The sequence below is a fragment of the Ciconia boyciana genome, chromosome 10 (assembly GCF_034638445.1).
Source record: "Ciconia boyciana chromosome 10, ASM3463844v1, whole genome shotgun sequence".
NCBI lineage: Eukaryota > Metazoa > Chordata > Aves > Ciconiiformes > Ciconiidae > Ciconia > Ciconia boyciana.
In genome coordinates this window covers 32,087,620-32,107,563 of record NC_132943.1, presented here as the reverse complement: position 1 = coordinate 32,107,563, position 19,944 = coordinate 32,087,620, and the positions used below count along the sequence as shown (strand labels likewise).

Sequence of the window (19,944 nt, the reverse complement as noted above, 5' to 3'; positions counted from 1 at the left end):
ATGCAAGGCCTATTTCCAGCATGGAAGGCAGCACTTGGGGAACCCCTGGTTAGCTACTCATTCCTACTGAACTACACTGAAATCGCACCTTCCGCATGCAACAACAAACTTGATTTTGCTAGGCTAAAATGACCATTTATATTTAAAATTAACTGCTACTTGCAACTGAAAGCTAGAGGAGGCAGGTCAGCCCAGGGAGCTCTGCAGCAGAAGCACTAACTTCTCATAACCCTTGAAGGAAATAAAGTGACTCCACCTGCTGTGTTTTTCTCACGTCAAGGCAGGCTTTTACCATGATATTTCTTTGCCTCTCTGCATTGACTCCAGGTCCCACCTTCAATATTGTCTTCTGGGCTGAATAAGATACATTCAGCAATTCTAAAAATACTTCTCTTTGCCTCTAAGTATACAGCACTTGACAAGAACCTCTATATGAATTACTTGCAGGCTTCTTAGGACACAAGCTCATTTTCAAGCGCTCACTGCTTTGTTTCCATTCCCTTGCATCTCTTCCTAATTCCAGCGAGGATGCGAAGCAGAAGTGCTGGAAGTCTCTTAGAAATGCTTATCCTGGCAACGTGTCCAGTCCAATTTTGCAGAGCAAAATTGCTTTAGATAATCAGTGGAAATTTTTGAGTGGTTAGCCAGACCAAGCACCTTCATATCCGTTCTGTCACAGTTTCCATCAGGCAAAACTGTGTTTGCACCCTGTTCCCTGACCAACTCTTCTGTCTCAATGGGCAAAATGTGTGGTGCCACATTTGTGTCAGTTCATATGAACTTCAGAACTCAAAGGACTTCGACTGGTTTTCCATTGCTGTAAATGGGACACCAGCTGTCTCCCAGTATCCCTCAGCGTAGCTGAATGCATCACATCAGTCCCTCATTTAAAAGAAATCTCCTGATCTCTAGATTCACTGCCTACAGCCAGAGTATGAGCCTCATTCTTAAACTCATTTAACTAATGCTAAAATACACGCATCTCAGGAGAGAGCTGCTTAGGCACGAAGCATTTAGAGGCTGATTTGAATAAAACTTATACAGGGTGCAACAATGACAATTTGATTTTTATTATTAAAAATGAAGTGTTTAAATCCTCAAAGAAAATGCCTTTATTGCATTAGTTTAATAAAGCCTCTTTGTTATTATTGTATCTCTTTTTATGAGGGAAGACAGGATGTGCATGTGGAGCTGAATGTGGATGCATGGGGAAAAGGAGGCAGAGAAAGACCGACCACCTGCAGCCACAAAGTGCCACCATTTATATGACATGCATGTCAAACCTTTATACTGAAATATGCCGGAAAACAAGCAAGACGCGCAGCTCGTGCACGCTCTGTATAGCCATGCGTTTGCTTCCAAGGCTCAGGACTCCTGTGCATCAGCTGAGCAGGCAGCAGCCGCCTCCTACAAGCACACATTCTGAAAGGCTGACTCACATGCTACTTAAGATCTTTTCATTCAGCCTATTGAATACAATTAAGTTAAATGAAACTGAAATTTTGGGCAGTGCAAAACCCACTGTTGGAACAAATATCCCATGTACCAAAAATCTGCAATTTATTAAATTAAGCACTTCCCTTACAGACTGCCTTCTTTCCTGTGAGTACAACAGAATGCTGCTTGTGCCGCATTACACACAAGAATAAAACAAGCAGGCAGCATGAAAGGGTTTCATGCAATAAGAGAGAGTTTTCTATGGAGGGAAAAAACCAACAAAAAATCCCCCCCCAAACCAAAACCAGAACCCTTGCTAATTGAAAGTCTGTGCACAATGAGGCAGACACCATAGCGATGAATGCAGCATGACTGTCTCACTAGATAGCAGGCAGAGAATTAAAGCTGCTTGTCTTCCTCTCACTTAAAGGGAAAATTATTTGCAAAAGGAATTCTGTCCAGGATTTGGCTCACAAGCAAGTAGAGGTGGAAGAGTTAGTTATTTCAACAAACCATATTTCTAATCTTAAAGCCTCTTAGAGGACCCTTTTCTGATCCCACTTCAGTTTGGGGGAATTTTGTCAAAACAAGCAGAATTAGACATAAATGAGAGTCACCACCAACGTCCCTCCTCGCCTACCTCCAAAGACTTTCTTTGGGGCTTTCTTACCAACCACGCTCCTGCTCTCAGAGCCCCCAGCCCCTCTATAACTGACTGGCAATACCCTTGCACGCCGCGGAAGCGTTATTTCCCCCTTCCTCGTTGCAGGAGCCTGGACTCGCCCACAGTCGCACCAGGAGCTGGGGCACCATCCAGCATCGATCCTGCGTTTCCCTATGCCTCAACCCACTCCTGCAGCCAAGGTGCGACCGAATCCCCCGAACAAGGTGGATCGGTTTAGTCTATTTCGTCATAAATTTCACTACATTCGAGGCTGGTAGAGTTTCCTCCTCCCTGTGCTGTTACTTCCCTTAATCCAAAGAGGCACGGTTAGGCACCAGCTAACCCGGGCAGGAGCCGAGCTGTGTAAGTGCTGCCTTCCTATCTGCAGGCTGGAAAGCCAACGCTCCTCACCCAGAGCTACTCAGGGTGGGAGGGAGGGAGCAGTGCTCTTTGGGAAGAGAGTTACAAGCAGCCTGAACATGCCTGATGTTTTTATCCAGCTCTCTTTGTATCGGGCACCACAACTGTTTCATTCAAAAAGCCTCAGGTTCACGGATATTTCCAGTTTCTGAGGCTGTTCAGTAAAACAAGCACTGGCCACTCGCCCAAACGTTTTACTAGTTTTGGCTATTATGTCAAAACATTGGCAAAAAAAAGATGCTTAAAAAAAAAGAAAGATATAAACAGAAACACTCATTCAGGCTATAGGCTTTGCAGTCCACTGGGCACTCCCGAGGAGGAGAGAAGCAGTACCCTGATCCAGTGATTTAGACTGTCTGGACTCTTACAAACAGCCTGACCGACTGTCCTGACTGCAACTCCATGAGCCTGCAGCAAAGAGGGATGCTGAGCAAGTGGGGAGAGGGAGGAGAGTATGTTCATTTTCCTTATGCAAAGCAGGATTCAAATGACCTATTTTCCAGCTAGGATTTTGAAGAGCACAGATCACTTCAGCACCTCCAGATTTGCTAAAAAACTTTCCAGAGAAGGACAAGGTAAATCCAAGAGAGCATTTTCATACATTTCCTTTAAAATAGTCCTCTTTCTTCTGTAACCATCACCACGTGCCATATTTCTCGATACATTACAACCTGCAATAAGCAAGCTTTGGTTATTACAACCTTTTGGTTGCAACCCTAATGCTATATTAGGAAACGCTATAGTGCAAGAGGGAGATGGCCCTGAGGATGGCCAAAATCCATGTGTGTATTCTCCTCCAGGAAGAAGTCCATAACCTTGGTAACAGCTTTGGCCAGCAGTCCCCCTGCCCTGCCTCCCATTTCACAGTAGCTCGGCTGGCCAACCTGACGGGTGCTAATGCTTTTAGAGGCTACTAGTCACCTAGAAGCTATCCTGATTTAAAGATGATGCATGTTTCAGCCAGGTAGGCATTTTTTGAGAACTCCAGCCTGCACCAACAGCCCCTTTGATTTGCCTGCACTGTTTGAGACCAATGAGGGACAGCTGCTCCCCCCGCACATTAAAACCTTCTCACCCTCTGCAGCCTATATCTTGCAGGCACTTCCTTCACTCTGGCCTTTTCAAAGCTTCGACTGCTTTTAAAAATGTGCACAGGGCAATTCCAAGTGCAAGGTGCACCTACTCTGCCTCTGACAGTTGCGCTTCTGTGGATTTGCAGTATTAATCAGACTTTTCCTGTTTTTTTCTCAAGATTGAATGGTTTTATACAATCAAAAAGTGCCAAAGTCTTACAGAAAGCAAAGCTTTCACTAATGACTGCTTTAATAGCAACTTCAGCTTACAGCTTGGCTGCGCATCAACATGCTTTATGAAGATGCCCTCTATTTTAAAATAAAGATATCAGGTATGACCACGTAATTCTCAAGTGTTTGATGGGCCTCATACATCTCTCTGCCTTCCATTCAAACCCACTCACACTCTTGCATGCAGTTTTTAAGACCCAGACAAGGATGCCTAGCTTTCCATTAGCGAGCTATTAGTTCATAGCAGCAGTCCAAACAAAGGGAGCAAACTATTTCAGTAAACAACACATTCAAATCAAGGAGCCTGCAAATTTCCAACTTATGGGTCACAGGCCAGCAGAGCTGCAAAACAGAGCCAAGGCCAACGATCTTGGCCATGAAGAACTTGGGCACAAACTATGCAATTACACAAGCAAGAAACTGAAGCTCCTGCCCCAGCAATACTGCTAACCGCCTTAGTCATGGCAAGCTTTCTCCACTCCCTTGACCCACTCTTCCCTGTATCAGCCAGTGGGCCCCCTGGTTGCCTTGGAGGGAGGGAAATGGTGGCCAGCTAAGCGTAGGGCCAGGAATATAAACATCCCTTGTGTGTCGTCCTCTCTGTCTGCATTGTAGCCATCTCAACGGGGCTCCTGGAAAAGGGCAGAACAGCCCCGGCTCCATTCCTTGGGCTACACCACCTTCTCGACAAGTTTGAATAGCGACTCATTGCAGTCCACAAGAGAGGACCATACCTGGAGTTAAAAACTGCAGTGCTGCTGGCTTCTGCAAGAGAAAGGAAGGCTACACAGAGCCTAAGAGGGTGTCTTTCCAAAGTACTGCACCCTTCTTACCATTGCTGAGCCAGCTGTAGGCAACACCAGCTTAGACAAACATGGTAGGGTGCACCAACATTTTAGATGTTTTGAAGGTTGTGTAGGAATTTCCTACTCATTGGAAACTGTGTCATTAAAACCACCTTCAATAACTATATTGTCTCTGTGGGTCTGAGAACTCTCTTCTACTTGTCCTGTTTGCTGAATAAATAGGCATTTAGATTCCAAAGTAGGGTGAATTAAAATTGTGACATTGACTCTCTAAAGATAAAATAAAAAGAAGGGGCAGAGGTTAGCCCAAGGCATTTACTAAAAATCAGTCATATGTACTTTGAGGGTTCTTCATACCCAGTTTCAAATAAATCTGAAAATGTTCACTTTGGAACTTTCTGTTTGAAAGAAACCCTCTTCATGGCTAACACAGCCTGGGCCAGCTCCCAGCCAAACATCCCGTGCAGCTCTCTTGTGCGCACAGCAGGTACGAAGCTGCCTGACGTTCAGTCCCCATCTCAGAGTGGGACCTCAGTGCGAGTGCTGTGCCCCAGGAAATGCACAGGATTTGTCACGGAGCCTGAAGCGCTTTGTTCTCATGTTTGCAGACAACATGGCCACAGGTATAAGCAAGTATTGTTGTTGTAAGCTATGTATTTCCAACTTTAAGAGGAAGATTTGGATGTTTCACAAACCATACAATTGCACCTCTCCTTCTTCTGACCCTCCTCATGTCCCCCTTCCCACACACACATGCATACACACATGTGTCAGCCATTTGTTCCGATGGATTTAGCCTAGTTTTGATCAAAGCTTCCTCTACTTCATTTAACAGATTTGGTCAGATGGAAGGTCTCAGGGGAGAAATAATGTCAGTAAGATGGGGTTTTTCAGCATTGAGTATGTAGGTCATTGGACTTTAAAATAAATTAGAGAATAGTTTATCTATTAAACAAGCCTCACAGTACATATTTCATGAAGCTATACTTAATTATAGGCTAATGTGCACCACAGAGCTACCACGAAGAAAGATTAAGCAGTGGCCCATAATGCAGTGATTAATACAATTATTAGCTGGCTGGCATACAGCATCTATTATTTGGTACCACCATGAGAAACAACAGACGTCCAGTTTCTAAGGCTGGCACTTCCTGTGAAATGCAACAACCCCAAACATTTCCAGAGAGAAACACATGTGTGTCTGCACCTCCCGAGGAGAGGATCCTTGGAGGCAGCAGGGGGAATGCAAAGTGGTGAGAGTAGACTTGAACTTCCACTTCAAGTGCCTTTTACAGAGTTTGCTTCTGCACCATGGGTGTGTAGGAACATCCCACATCTTCTACTGTGCAGCGCAAGGCTGACTGGCTTCTTAATACCTCAAACAGTCTCTGATGCGAGGGGAGATTGATTTGAGTTGGAATTAAAAGCTGAGGACAGGGAAGCATAAACATGTACCTACACTCTTTTGCTATGGTGATGGCTCCTAGGGACATGATGCACTATATATAATATCCACCAGTCTTCTATATTGAGGCCCTGTAAACTAATGAAACACAGCTGTGAGATGAGCAAATCTTTTATGGACGTTTAAGACTTGCCCGTTCTGGAATCAGTGTCATGGACTGTATAGTACATCATATTACCTATGATGGAGGGCTAAGAAGTAGGTAATTTCTTTCCTTTTATATAAAATTATGTGTCTGATATCTTGTAATGAACTGATCAAAATGGGGAAGATTTTTTTTTAAAGAAAAGCTAGCGAAGTTAGTGCATCCTACGACAAATGTCAGCAGGAGGACTGACAAAACCAGTGATACCAGTACCCTGAATTACAGACCCTATTTTATATACTGAACTCAAATGTAAACTGGTCGGAGGACAGAGCATCACATCCCATTTCCAGGTGCAGTTCTGCCCAGGAAAGGTGCTTGGCACCTTCTCAAAGGACATTACCTTGGCATGTCCGCTCAGGTCTGTGCTCCCAGTGAGTGAGCCCAGTCCAAATGGTTACACACCTGGTGTCCTAAGTCATACAGGGCATTTGAAAATGCTGGCAGGTGTGACTGGCCCACAGTCACACTGCCAGGAGCCACCGAAGTTGGGAAGAAACCACATTTCACCCAAAGACCTGTTTAGTGTCCTAAACCCACTAGATCTATGCCAGAACACTGCAGGAGGTGTAAAAAGAAAAAAAAACCTAAGCCACCCCAAACCATACTGCAGCTGATTTGGTCCAGATTTTGGATTATCTGTCGAGAGTGTGGTGCAATCTCTACTGTGGCTGCTAATAAACACCATAGGCAGATGCAATGCTGTGCCACTGCTAGGAAAAGGCCTGACTGGTCTCTCTCACATGCTTGCCTTTTCCCTGCTACCCTAAAAAGTCAATCTGCAATGTCTGGTCAGTGATATGCAAGGCTTGGGGTTTCCTACACACGCAGGATCAAAACCTTGCCTCCTTTTAAATACTGTAGCAGAACTGTCGATTTAACACACAAGTTGTATGACAGCTTTCTCATTGGGGGCTGAGCTTTTGGTTTAATGGCAGACTTGGGTATTACAAACCCAGCTCTCCCAGTCTGGCTAAAGCAGAGCTTTATGTTCAGTGACAGTGGCAAAACTCTCACCAGCAACATTACTGCTGACCTCTTGCTCAAGTTCAGAATATGTCATTCTGTCAATACCATCTACCTTGATTATACCAGGCTTTATATACAACGGGTTATGATCCCAGAGGGATGAAAAGCTTTTCCAAATTAAAAGCAGCATTTTAAAGAGGAAATACTCATACATTCCTATGCAGTTTTCATTTGATATCCTCAAGGCTAACCCCAGAACTCAAAGTCATGTTGATTGAAAGTGAATGTTTTTTCTGAGTGCAGCCATCTTATGAATTTAATGGAAGAAGGGAAGTAATAAAAATCTGCTCCATACTTTAATTAGTTCCCTCATAACATGGCATTTCCAAAATGGCAGTGCCAAAGAAAATCATTAATCCAGGAGAACAGACAAAGGCACTGTATGGGGCAAGGGACAGACCTCCAGGAGACACACACACGTGGCCCTTGTTTTCTCTTGCTGGCAAAGCTTACTTCAAAGACCAACTCTGCACAAAAGAAATTTGTACCAATATTAAATATGAAGCCACTTTCCATTTCTTTAGCCTTGTTACAGAGTATCAAAATTGAGAGCTCATACTTTGAGTGCCTTGAATGGTATCTGGCAGCAGGATAAATGTAAATGGCTTGTCTTTCTGAACACACATTGACCCTGGCTACTCCAGGTGCTAGGCTTAAGCTGATGCTATCATGTGATGATTTCAACATCTGCATTTCACTAGGCGAGTGAGAAAACCTGTGTCAGATGTATGAAAGCAAACAGGATCGGCTGCAAACGGCAGGCATCTTTCCCCGCAGTCAGTCTTTAGGCCTACGCACACTTGCCTGATACATTTCTTGTGGCAGTAGCCTCTGGCACAAGTTGTGGCATCAGTTGTACCACAGGAAGGAACTGAGGTAACGACAGAAGCCCAAAGACACCTCTGACTCTCACAGTCTCTTGTTACCTCTTCCTGGCCATCAGGCAGGGGCAGATGTGGAAGTTTATAGCCACAGAGAGGAACTCAGGGAAGAACTCACACGAGCAGAATTACTGCTAGAGAACAAAGCTCAGGTAACGGCACAGGCGTGACCCAATGCAAACAAACAGCTGTTCCAGGAAGAAACAGTCTTGTTCAATCCTGACACAGAGACTGGGGGAAAAAGCGGAGGGTGGTTTGACCTGTTTCTGTGGCACACCTCCTGCCTTGATCTGCTGCAACAACCATACAGCCCCACAAGAGCCACAACTCTGCCCCCTCAGCACTTCTTGGTTATAGAATAGAAAGTGATACCTGTGTGCGGTTGAACGCTACTCTTGCAAAGACAGCTTGAGACACACTGGCTCTCTTCAGCTCATCTCTGACTTGCTGGTAAATATCTGGAGAGACTTCCACCGATGAATTTGATGGCTCTGGTTTGACAGCTCTAGGGATGGGTGGATGATTCAAGAACTGCTGGTTGATAGCTTGTGGGTGCTGGTGAGCCAATAGCCGGCTGACAGCGATCTGTTGGTTTATCAGATGGGCCATTGCTATCTGCTGCCTCACCAGTTGTGGACTGAGCTGAGGAGACAGGAGCCCAGGGTTTATCATTGTCTGCATCGTTGGCACTTGGTTTCGGATTGGAGTACTGTGGTGAATTTGGCCATGAGGAGACTGTTCGTTAGTTTTTCCCAAGGTTGCCAGCTGGTTGATATTTGGTAAGTGCATGGGACGTTGACCAAGAACACAATAGTCTGAAAGGTTTTCTCTTTCCACTCTTTCCACTGTTAAAAGAGAAAAATTAGTTTGCTGTCATTTCAGTTTGCACTTACAAGAGGACTGTTAGAGTAAGGGTTACTGCAGGTGACTGTACACAACAGCACCCACTTCAGTTTGCAAATCTGCACTTGCATAAAAGCTTCACAGAAACATAAGCAAAAGCAGTACAAAGTAAAAGCAACAACAATAATTAACATTCTTTTGGACTTCTCAGGCGTCACCCACTGCTCAGGAAGCCTCCTTATCAAATCGGTGGCAGGTATCCTCTCCAGCCTCATTTCCTAAAGAAATTAGCTTGGACATTTCCGCTCACACTGTCACTAACTTTTGAATCTGTCACCAAATCGAGTAACTTATAAAAAGGGTGAATGTTTCAAAATCACTGACAACTAGGTGAAGGAAAGAAACCCAAATTAGTATCCACTCACACAAACCCAACAGAAACCAGACCATTCCCTGTGCAGCTCATGGAACAGCTTCTCATTACAAACTCAGCAACTATCTCTTTTCCAACATAAACTCTACCTTGCGTTGTGTGTGGATAAAGTTATCTGGTAACGTCAATTCACCCAGATGCACTACAGCAGAATCAAGGTGCTTGTGTGACAGCATGCTACAAAACCATGCGATTCACACATGAGAAAATTTTAAAGCAATGGTTCCTGTATGCAGAGCCTCACCACATGAAGTCTGTCCAGAAACCTTAAAGAATGTCTGCATGAATGTCCACTTGAAAGGAAGTGGCCTCACTCTCTTAAAAAAACCCCTTTTGTTTAGCACAACAAAGACCCATGATCTTTAAGTGATACCCTACTACAAAAAATTAAGCTCTACAAACCAAATGCATATACTGTAATTTTATATACAGGTACATATTATCCCTTTTAAATACCTTACGTCAGCAATACTGCAATATCTTTTCATGTAACTGCAAAACTAAATGTGCATATTACAAAGCTAAATTTCCTCTAAAAGTAGTATTTGAAATAGGAAACTAAGTTTAAAAAGTACATAAATATAACTATTACTTAGATAATTTTAAGTAATCAGAAGTCATTTTACAGTAGGTTGCAGATTCCATGAGCCTCACTACATGCAATTGGATAGGCATTTATCTATTGATCTGATAGAAAAGTGTTCAGGGACACATATCATACAACTAGAAAACTACTACCTCACCCTTGTATTGCTCTCAGCTAGTAACAAGATAGGATTTATTTCATAAATGCCATAATACTATTATAACTTGTGTAATGATTAACAACTGTACAAGGCTTTGAACTCTTTTTTTAAATCTATATAAAGCTTTGAAGCTTTACACAGTTAATACTCAGGATGACAGTTTACTGATGACTTTCTCTGTTTCCTTCTAAATAGAAAGACAGCTCTTTTCACCTTCCAGAGTTAATCTCAGACAGAGAGGTCTGAATTCTCACTGGGGAGGGAGTCATGCCCTGAACACACACAAACACACACAGTTACTATCTTAAGAGCTGTCATTCTGGAGCATCACAAGTACTGAATTTTACAACTAGGTGAATTAGTACCCAGGATTTTTTTGTAAGACATTTTAACTCACTCTTCCCATTCTTTTAAAGGAAAACCCCATAACATCTTTAACCTCCTAGAAAACAATTGCTTTAAAAAACTTTTTAAAATAAAAATTAAGCATTTCTAAGGAAATTATTAATTCCATTTTCCCACAAAAGCCAATGTTTCAACCCGACTGATTTTCTAAATAAGTGCTTATTTGTGCAGTATATTTTAAGTATGAAATGCAATGCAATACATGCAATACACCAACACTACCGTCAGCAAATGACCATTTTGCTATGTTACTCACAGCCTGCCGGAGACATGACGCCGCATTTAAGTTTGCTGAAAATATTGAAAACCCCTATTCAAATGCCACTCCTCACAATGCCAGTAGGGCTCCCTGAAAATCAGGTACAGAAGGCCCTATACCGCTAGTCTCTGGCTTTAGGAACAGACATGAAATCAATGTGAAGTATGAAATACAAGCAGTGTTAATACCAGGGACGGACCCCGCGTCAATATAGAGATGTCATGTGCGGGCAGGGGAGCGGGGAAGAGGGGCTGCTTTGTCACAGCCCCAGACCACGTTCTGCGACACCGACGATTCAGAGCCCACATGGCCGTACTATTGCCTCCTCAGCCTCTCTGCGGTAAGCCTGCACCTGAGTAATGCCATTAAACCACACAACTACCAGCAAAACCAAATGTAATTATTCCAAAGGTGCAGTAGCTACTGAGCAATCAGGAATTAATCTGATGTAAATACAACAAAGATGTTGCCCAGTGTACATGAAATTCTTGGAACACCCTGCTAAAAGAAAATATAGTAAGAACTACCTTTGGTTTTCATTTACACCCCTGGAAATCTAGAGTCCTTCCACTAGGAGTTTCAGAAAAGCTGAAATAAGTTCTGAACTATTTTGTAGTTTAAGAAACACATGGAGAGTAAGTCACCGAAACCAACAAATTACTACTTGTTAGAACACAAAAACAGTAACCAAGTGTTTTTGAAAACTTGGTGAGAAATAAATATAAATAACATTCACTTTCTGGGCTGAACCACATTTGCCAAGTTTCCACCCACTCCTGACTTTAGTGCCAAGTTATAAACCCCTATAAAAATAAAGTTTAAGATGAAAAGGCTGCCAGGCTGTTAATCTCTGCGGTGCTACTTGGAATTACAATTACACAGAGACGCCACCTGACTTGCTTCCATAGGTGTATTTTTCCCTTATTATCAGTTTCTTTTTTCGATCGCATTAGACTATACAGCCATGCACATACTCCCAATAAACAAACCAGATTCTAGTCACTTCAACCACTTCAATAATAAAAGGTTACCATTAACAGTTACACTGGATGGAAAAAATGTGCATTACTCAACTCCTCAAGACTCTTTCCTTCTCTAACACATTGCCCATATCAGATTCCTTGTTGTTCTTTGGTAACGATGGATCGGTAGGGCTCTGCGGGGCTGGACAGGAGCAAGCCTGAGGCAACCCCAAGATGGAGACTGGCACTGCCCTGGGACACAGGCCAGCTTGCTGGCAATGCTCTAAGAAAAAAGGGATACAGGAGCCACAAAGCTGCTGCAACACCCATGTTCTGCCTCGGATCTTCCTGAGACAGGGTTTTTCCATTTGCATCCTCCATTTCATACTCCTACCCCATTACAGTCTTTCCCTTATCCTTCCCTTGTTTGCTGTTGCTCCACTCAAACTGGGGATACATTTACAGCTCTTGTAGTCCTGTATGAACTGGCTGGTACTTGAATATATTGGAATATAAAGCAGTGAAGACGGAGCAGCAGGACCTTAAACTGGGAAGGAAGGGGCTCCACGGACATGTACTGTCTACGTTCAAGTATTGCTGACAAACTTCCTCTGCTAGCGATGCCGTGCTAGTTAAACAAAAGCTGGTCCAGGAGGCTGTTACCCACCTCCATCTGTGGTGTGACCACAGCAAAAGACATGGCAGCGTTTCCCTTTTCTCCCTGCATCGCACTGCCTGGTATACGATTCTGCAGCTCTTTGCTTGAAGAGCTCTTTTAAACCAAGGACAACGCTACTGCCATATTTCAGAGCCAGCCACCCTTCTGAAGCCATACACTAGGTAGGCAGAGGCAAGGTGTCTGGACAACAGGTACTGCACTAAGCTCGGCAAGCAGCTCTCAGAGCACTCCAGGATAGCATCTGCCCTTCATTTTCCTATACCCCTCTACAATATGTCACTACCTCTACAAGACACTCAGAAACCAACATAATCCCCAGAATGGGAGCAGCAAATTGTCATATTTCAATGTTCCTTTCTCTTCTTATAATGATTACCACGTGTGTCAATGTATTTCAACTGCATACTGAGTTACAAACTTCCTGGATACAGCACAAAAGCAATCCAGCGCACCCTTCCCCTGTGCGATGCTCTTAACCCAAACCTTCCTTGCACAGTCAAGCAGCTGACGCAGTCCACAGCACAATAGCTTCGGGTGGTCTGCATGCAACTTTCCACTTGGAATAAAACCAGCTCAAAAGATTTAAAATAAGATTTATTTCTTCACCTTCCCTTCCCCTCACCCTTTATTTTCACTGAGTTGTTAATAGGAACATTCTGACAAACAGCCTGTGGGGCATTTAGGGCTTATGAGCGGCACTGAATTGACTGACAGCACTGGAAACCAAATTCCTGTGCACAATAACGGATGCTGCAGGGAGAGCAAGAGTGTAACACATCTCCCAGCACTGCAATGCAGTGGGGACACAGAGGACCCGCCAGCACCCATGACCCAGCCAGGTCTGAACTTTTCAGTCCCACAGGCATACGGGCACTTTGCCCCAGAGTAGGAAGAGGCTGGTAAAGAAACGTTTTGTAATAAGTTACTAGCCGGCAGAATTGCCATGCTTCAATGGTGACAGGATGTCACCACCCAGGGCTGCTCTCCAGCGCTTCAGAGTTTGCTTCTTTGTTTTATTTATTATTTAAAACCTGGTGATCATAAAAGCCATTACCAGCGGTGGTCATGGCCAAGCAGGGAGAGCTCTGTGAACTCTAGTGTGCCCTGCACTCAGCTTGACACAGAAAGGTTCCCACAATTTCTCCTGGCTTAGCACCATCCTACTCACTGGAGCAAGACCTGAACTTTGGAGCCGTGCTTGGGGGACAAAGCGCTCTCCGGCACAGTACCACCCTGCGCCTCGGGGAGACAGGGCTGCTGCACCGCACCACCAGGGTGCCCTCTTGCTTATGCTACATAATTATCAACTACCACTTTGTAAATAACAGAACCACTCCAGAGCACAGGAGGTGCTTTTAAAGTGGTAATTCTGTATCTTTTCATCTATCATTAGGATAATTACTTATTTCTTTTAATCACAGCCCACTTAACCACTTCAGTGCAAAGGGCTGGTCTGAGGAGTCTCGTTTTCGTTCAACATCTAATCTTCGTATTTACCCAAAGTCACTCACTGACTTCATTCACTGACTGATCTCTGCCTGGGCCATTTGTTCCTGCAGTCAGGACTGGAGAAAAAGCAGGTTGACTGGAGAGGCAGACTCGACAAGAAGTTGTAACTTTTAAAACCTTTCCCTTCCTCTGCTCCTGCAGGATAGCAAATAACCTCAAAATAGCTATAGAGCACATACAGAAATTGTTTGGCTGCTGGCTGTGGGTAGCAAAGGCCTTTATCCAAGCCTAATGGAAAACAGACAGGGAAGGCCATTGTCTGTTCTTCGTTGTGTTGCAGATCGTTCAGTTCCCACCAAAGCACAAATCACTACTTTTGTATTCAGAAGAACCATCATTAAAAGTGGGCCTTTGATCAGCACCAGTTTCAGGTGAACTGAGCAGAGTGTACTAACATTGCTGACTCTCCCTGTGCAGCTGACCTTCTCCTTCCCTTGTCCTAAAGACTAGATCCAAGGCATCTCTTGGAACACAGAGATGCTAACATGTTTTCTATCAGCTCTGCTTAAACATAGTCATATTCTTCCCATGGGCTGTCCCTGGACTGCATTGCTTCCGAAGATGCTTGTCAGAAGAGAAGAATTTAACCCATGATCTTAGACTATTTTTGGGTTACTGTACAGGTTCAAGAGGGCACATAGAAGTATGAACTCAGTTCTTCATAATCACGCTAACATCATTTGTACACAGGACATGCCAGATCCATCTGGCAGAGAAAAGCATTACATTGAAGGTGCTTTAGTGACCACCCGGTCTAATGCATGAATATTGGTCAGGTGAAATGGAAAAGGAGAAGCAGGGCAAACATTACTCAGAACTGTCTGACAGAAAGACAGAGAGTACTGGTTTAGATGGACTGATATTCTCATCTGGTATAAAAATATCTCCCTTCCTGTCAAACTACTGTGACAGAAGTCTGTCCTGCTATTTAAGTCCTAACCTTTCGTGGGCATCTCAAGAGGGAGGTGCAAACCTCCTAGAGTACCCAGTCAATTGTGCAATCCCTCCAGGAGATACGTATGCATCTCCTCCTGACTCATCACATCAGAGATGGTGAAAGGAATGAGACAGAACACAAACATCACTAAGGCAGACATACAAACTCTTCAGATACTTCCAGTGAACAGAACTCAATTCTGCTCTCACAGTTATGTATTCTATGACATCCATGGGATCACAGGCAGCCACACTGCAGCTTTCACACCAGGAAAGCTTATGACTGTACCTAAGCTTCAGGTTTTCCTCCCGTTCCAATCTAATCTCCACTAATGCTTACTTTCTAAAAATTCCTTTCCTTTTGAGCTAACATGTCGCTGTTTGGCAGCACACAAAAATATTTTTTTAAATATGAAGGAAAATTCATTTTGAAATTCTGCAGATTAAAAAAAAAAAGCGTTTGCTTTTTAGAAAATGAAGACAACCGTTCTTTACTAAGAATTCAAAAGTGGCTGGACAGAAGTCCCAGCCTCAGCACACAACTGGTCCTCACTGAGAAAAGCACTGTACTTGGAACAGGAGCCATGTTAAAACCATAAAGTTGAGTGACATTATTTGAGCAGGTTTGGTCAGCATCTCTTAACTAAAAAAGGACGAGACACGGAACAAGTGGCTAGGCAGTTTCTCTACAGAAAGGTTTCCAACCTTTATTGTAAAGACATATGTTCCCTAAAGCAGCAATGGCTGCAGCTCCAGCCACAGGCACGCGCAAGAGACGGCATTCAGCTAACCGCACATATCCTTCTGCCACGACACATGTACTATTAAGAGTGAGAGCCACTGCTCCAAAACAGCCAGAAGACATGAAAGACATTCTGCAAAGCTGAAATTCATATATGCGTTTACTTTAGATAAAAGTTAAGCTTAAGTAAAAAAAAAACCCAAAGGGTCTGTTTTAATTCTCTTCACAGAGAGGAACAGCCAAGAGGGCCACAACTCATAAAGCCCCTGGAACGCACTGCAGTGGGTAAATTGTTTCTTAACAATACACGCGCACAAATCCCACCAACTGGCATTTAACATCAGGGACAACGCTGAAAAAGAAATGCCAATGTGGGTGTGGAAAACAGCAGTCAAGGGATCTATAACTTGCTGAATTTTGACAACTTTAAACTTATATTTAAAGAGAGATGCCACTTTTTCCTCATGACCAATGCAAACTGATGAACTACTCTCCTCATAAACCAGCACAGTAGTCCACAGACTAAGAGGATGTCTCTGAGTCAGAGATGATCTTCAGGTCGTGTTTGTCATCTTCATGCTGAAAAGCTTGCCTGCGAATGATGTTATTTTCTTTCCTTTTTCCTTAAGAAAGTGAGGAAAGTCCTATTTTTAGTGAAATAAATACACAGTCAGGAGTGTAAAAGTAAGCAAAGGAAAAATTATAGTAATGTCAAGAGCCACAGAGCTGACCTGAATGACCCTAACTGGTTTAGTGCCAGAGCCGCGACTAATATCCAAACAAGACATGGAATGATCTCTTCTTAAAAAACTTAACACTTCTGCCTCATTCTCTTAGTTAGAAAGGCAAAAGGTCAAGATCTATATATGCATATATACATATACATATATATAAACCCCTCTATTTACATAGAGAGAGATATATACACACACATGTATCAATAAATAGGATATTTTTAAAAGTCAAAAACACTGCTTGGGAAAGACCTGGTGTACCTTTTCATGAGGCCTCCACAACATCTGCTTCAGAGGAACAATTCAAAACTATTCCTCAAAGCACATAACGACAATTTCCCCCAGACTCTCACTGGCATTATCACCGTGCTGCAATCCTAGATTCCTTCAGCCTGGAAATAACAAAGCTGGGAGCCCTTCTGAATCCTGTTTCTAACCTCTCTCAACCTACAACAGCCTCTAGAACCCGTTATAAAAAAAAACAGATTGCTCTGTCTATCCGTTATGGGAAGTAAGCAAACATACTTTCAAGAATAAAACAGCACACAAACAACAAATCAGTAATATTGGAAAAATCAAAGAGCAGCCAAAGCAGATTCTCAATTTAAGGAAGCTATGAAAGCTTTTTCTTACATTCCTGATCTGTTGAAATAGAAATAACTGAGCCCTCCTCCTTTAAACTGAAAAGCCTCATCATTTCACAAAAACTTCGAGACAGCCACAGTCTCAAAACTCCCATCCACAGAAAGCTATATTTTGACAGCCACTGATGGCAGGAGCAAAGATGAAATGTTCTTAATACGCAGACAAAGAAAATATGTATTTTTATTTTTAAGTTCACAATGTATTTATTTCTCCCCTCTGCCTTCCTAACTTCCTCCCACCAAGCTAAGTTGTGTCATCAGGCAAAAAGAAAAAATTCACACCAGTTAAGAGTTTCAGTTGTGGAAGAATTCTGATACAGTGATAGTCCTTCTGATAAAAATAGAAAGCATGACACTTGGGAGTGAAATATCTATTAAGAAATAGAGCTAAAAAATATTCTCAGCGCTACGAACCCAAAACACTGGGCAATGAGTAGGTAACTGGCACAAGTTTGATCCCTTGACAACGATCTGAGTTGCATGGCAAAGTTCTGAAAGACTTCTCTCCATCCATACATATACATATATGTATATAGTTACTTACAGGTGTTATTTCTTTCGTGTATCTATTTGTTAATCAAATTAAGAACCAATGCAAGCCTTTTAAACAATTATTCAAATCCTGACTTTCAACAACGTTGAATACCTTCTCCCAGCTTCAGCAAGTTCAGCATCTAGAGAAACCAGACCAGCGGTTCTCAGATTGAGAGGAGTAACCCCGTGGGACTGGGCCGGAGAAAGACAGTCTGAGAACCACTGGACTAAGCCATTGCTGTAGAATTGTCATCAATTAATATGTAATCTTTATTAAAAAGGAGGAACTCTGATTCTTCATTCAAGTAGGTTTAAACACACTTAAACCCCGTCATGTATGCACAACTGTGTACTAAAATGCCTTGCATGCCTCAAAAATAAGAAAAGAAAAAGTAAATAAAAAGAGTATAAAAAAGGCTTCACATAGTAATACTAAATTCATTCGCAGTGCATATTCTGACCAAAATTACAATACAAACTAGATAGCTTAATTACCACCCCAAATGATTACAGACATCCATGAGGGGAAGAGAAAGTTCACAGAAGAACTGTAAGCTTTTTGTTTCCCAACTACTGTACATTTTCCATTAGAACTGTGTTAATATAAGCTCTCCTTCAAATATATATGTGTATCCCAAGGAGACTGGAAAGGGCGGACATCCTGTTATAAACTCACTTGTGTCCTCACACATATCCCAAGTGGCAGGCTCAGAGCCAGGAGGAGACAAAAAGCCTCCATCCTCACACCAGCCACTTCCCAAACCTGCCTGTATACTAACTCTCGTGCCGCTGAGTAAACTGTGAATGTCTTAAAACCTTAAGGGGCTGGGGCAGGGTGGGAGAAAAAATTCAAGCAGAATTTTATTCTAGCATTGTCTTGACACAAGACAACATTACCATGCTGAGCTGAACTAACTGCAAACTTTTTTAAAATTACAAGCATAAATAGTTTAGCTGTCTTTCCGGTGAGTTCAACAGAATGCATACTGAGAATGTTTACTTGAGATTTGATGCAATACCATTTGTGTACAGCTTTTACATCTGTTGCTAATGATATCAAATTATTGATTGTTCACTGTCTTATATTTATTTAAACATTAACTATATACTCGGCAACCTGATGCTTTTCTTTTTTTTTTTCCAGAGAACTTTTTATTTTTGCCTGGCTTCAGTTGTAACTACTTTGATCTTCCAGAGTGTATAATTATTTTACTGTTTATTTATTTCTATGAGAAAGGAAAAAAGTTTGACCTAGGAGATCTATATGCGGCAATTTGTAACAGAATCACATAGCTTATGTTTAGGAAATCATGGTTTTGATTAAGAAGCAACCATTTAGTTCCCACTGTTTTATTAAAACAGACATTAGCAGATAATAGGAAACACATTTAACACTGTAGGCTGCATTTAGTTTGCAACGTCAATAAAGTTATTTTGAAGCCCCTTTCTATTTTGCGTTTACCACAGCTCATGTGAATTGTTTTTTGCTTTTACTTTCTAATAACCAGCTCTAGAGCTACACATGGATATGGGTGCTGGTCCCAAAGACTCTAAATTATAGTTTTACCCAATCTATCCAGATTACAACCCAAAAATTGAATTGCTGCATCATCCGTCCACCTTCATGGAAAACCTAAGTCTTTTTTTTTCAGTTGTTATTAAAGGAGTATGTGATGACTGAAGCATATAACTCAAGTCACTGATTTTGCACACTAACTGAGCTGTCCTGGAGGAATACCTGGCCACAGAAAAGAAACAAAATGCCATGAAAACAGAGATGATGAGAAACTGAAACCACCCAAAGAAGTGCAGAAGTCTTCCTGTTTCCAGGGGGTTTAGATTACTGCCCTGCAGTTGCATGGCTGTTTGTTCTCCATGCACCACTGTACCTGCCATAGACTCTTTGTTTTCTCTCCCACTCATATGGTTGATGAATCAACACTACTTGAACTGCTTTATGGCAGCTTGTGTTTACTTCACACATACCTTAACCTTCCTTTTTCTCCTCCTACTAACACACACATACACTTCCAAACAGCAACGACTGGCTGTGTCTCTTTGAATAGCACAGATACAGAGTGATCCGGCAAACTCTTCAGGTTTGGATCCTTGACCTCTTGATTGAGGTCTCATTCTGCTTTTACTGCACTTAGCAATTTAACTGTGCACTTACTAAGTAAAAAAAGTAAGAGCTTAAAGAATTCAGTGCTCCAAGAATGGAAGAAAGTGGAAGATAGCAGTGTGCTAGAAACACTCAGAAGCTGTAGTGGCATCTCTACAGTTAAGAACACTACAGTTAAGGGCTTCCAGTGCCTCTGCCACTGGCACCCTTGCCCAGTTTGGAAAAAAGAGGGGAAAAAAAAAAAA

General features: G+C 42.6%; 1 protein-coding gene across 2 annotated transcripts in view; it reads right to left on the bottom strand.

The window, feature by feature from the left end:
• The window catches only part of SATB2 (SATB homeobox 2), a 134,571-nt gene that overhangs the window by 47,375 nt on the left and 67,252 nt on the right, over nucleotides 1-19,944 (bottom strand). For both annotated transcript variants that reach the window (XM_072874513.1, XM_072874514.1), the window contains exon 7: nucleotides 8,524-8,996. In XM_072874513.1, coding sequence (XP_072730614.1) covers nucleotides 8,524-8,996 — 473 coding nt within the window. The remainder of the gene's footprint in view (nucleotides 1-8,523; nucleotides 8,997-19,944) is intronic.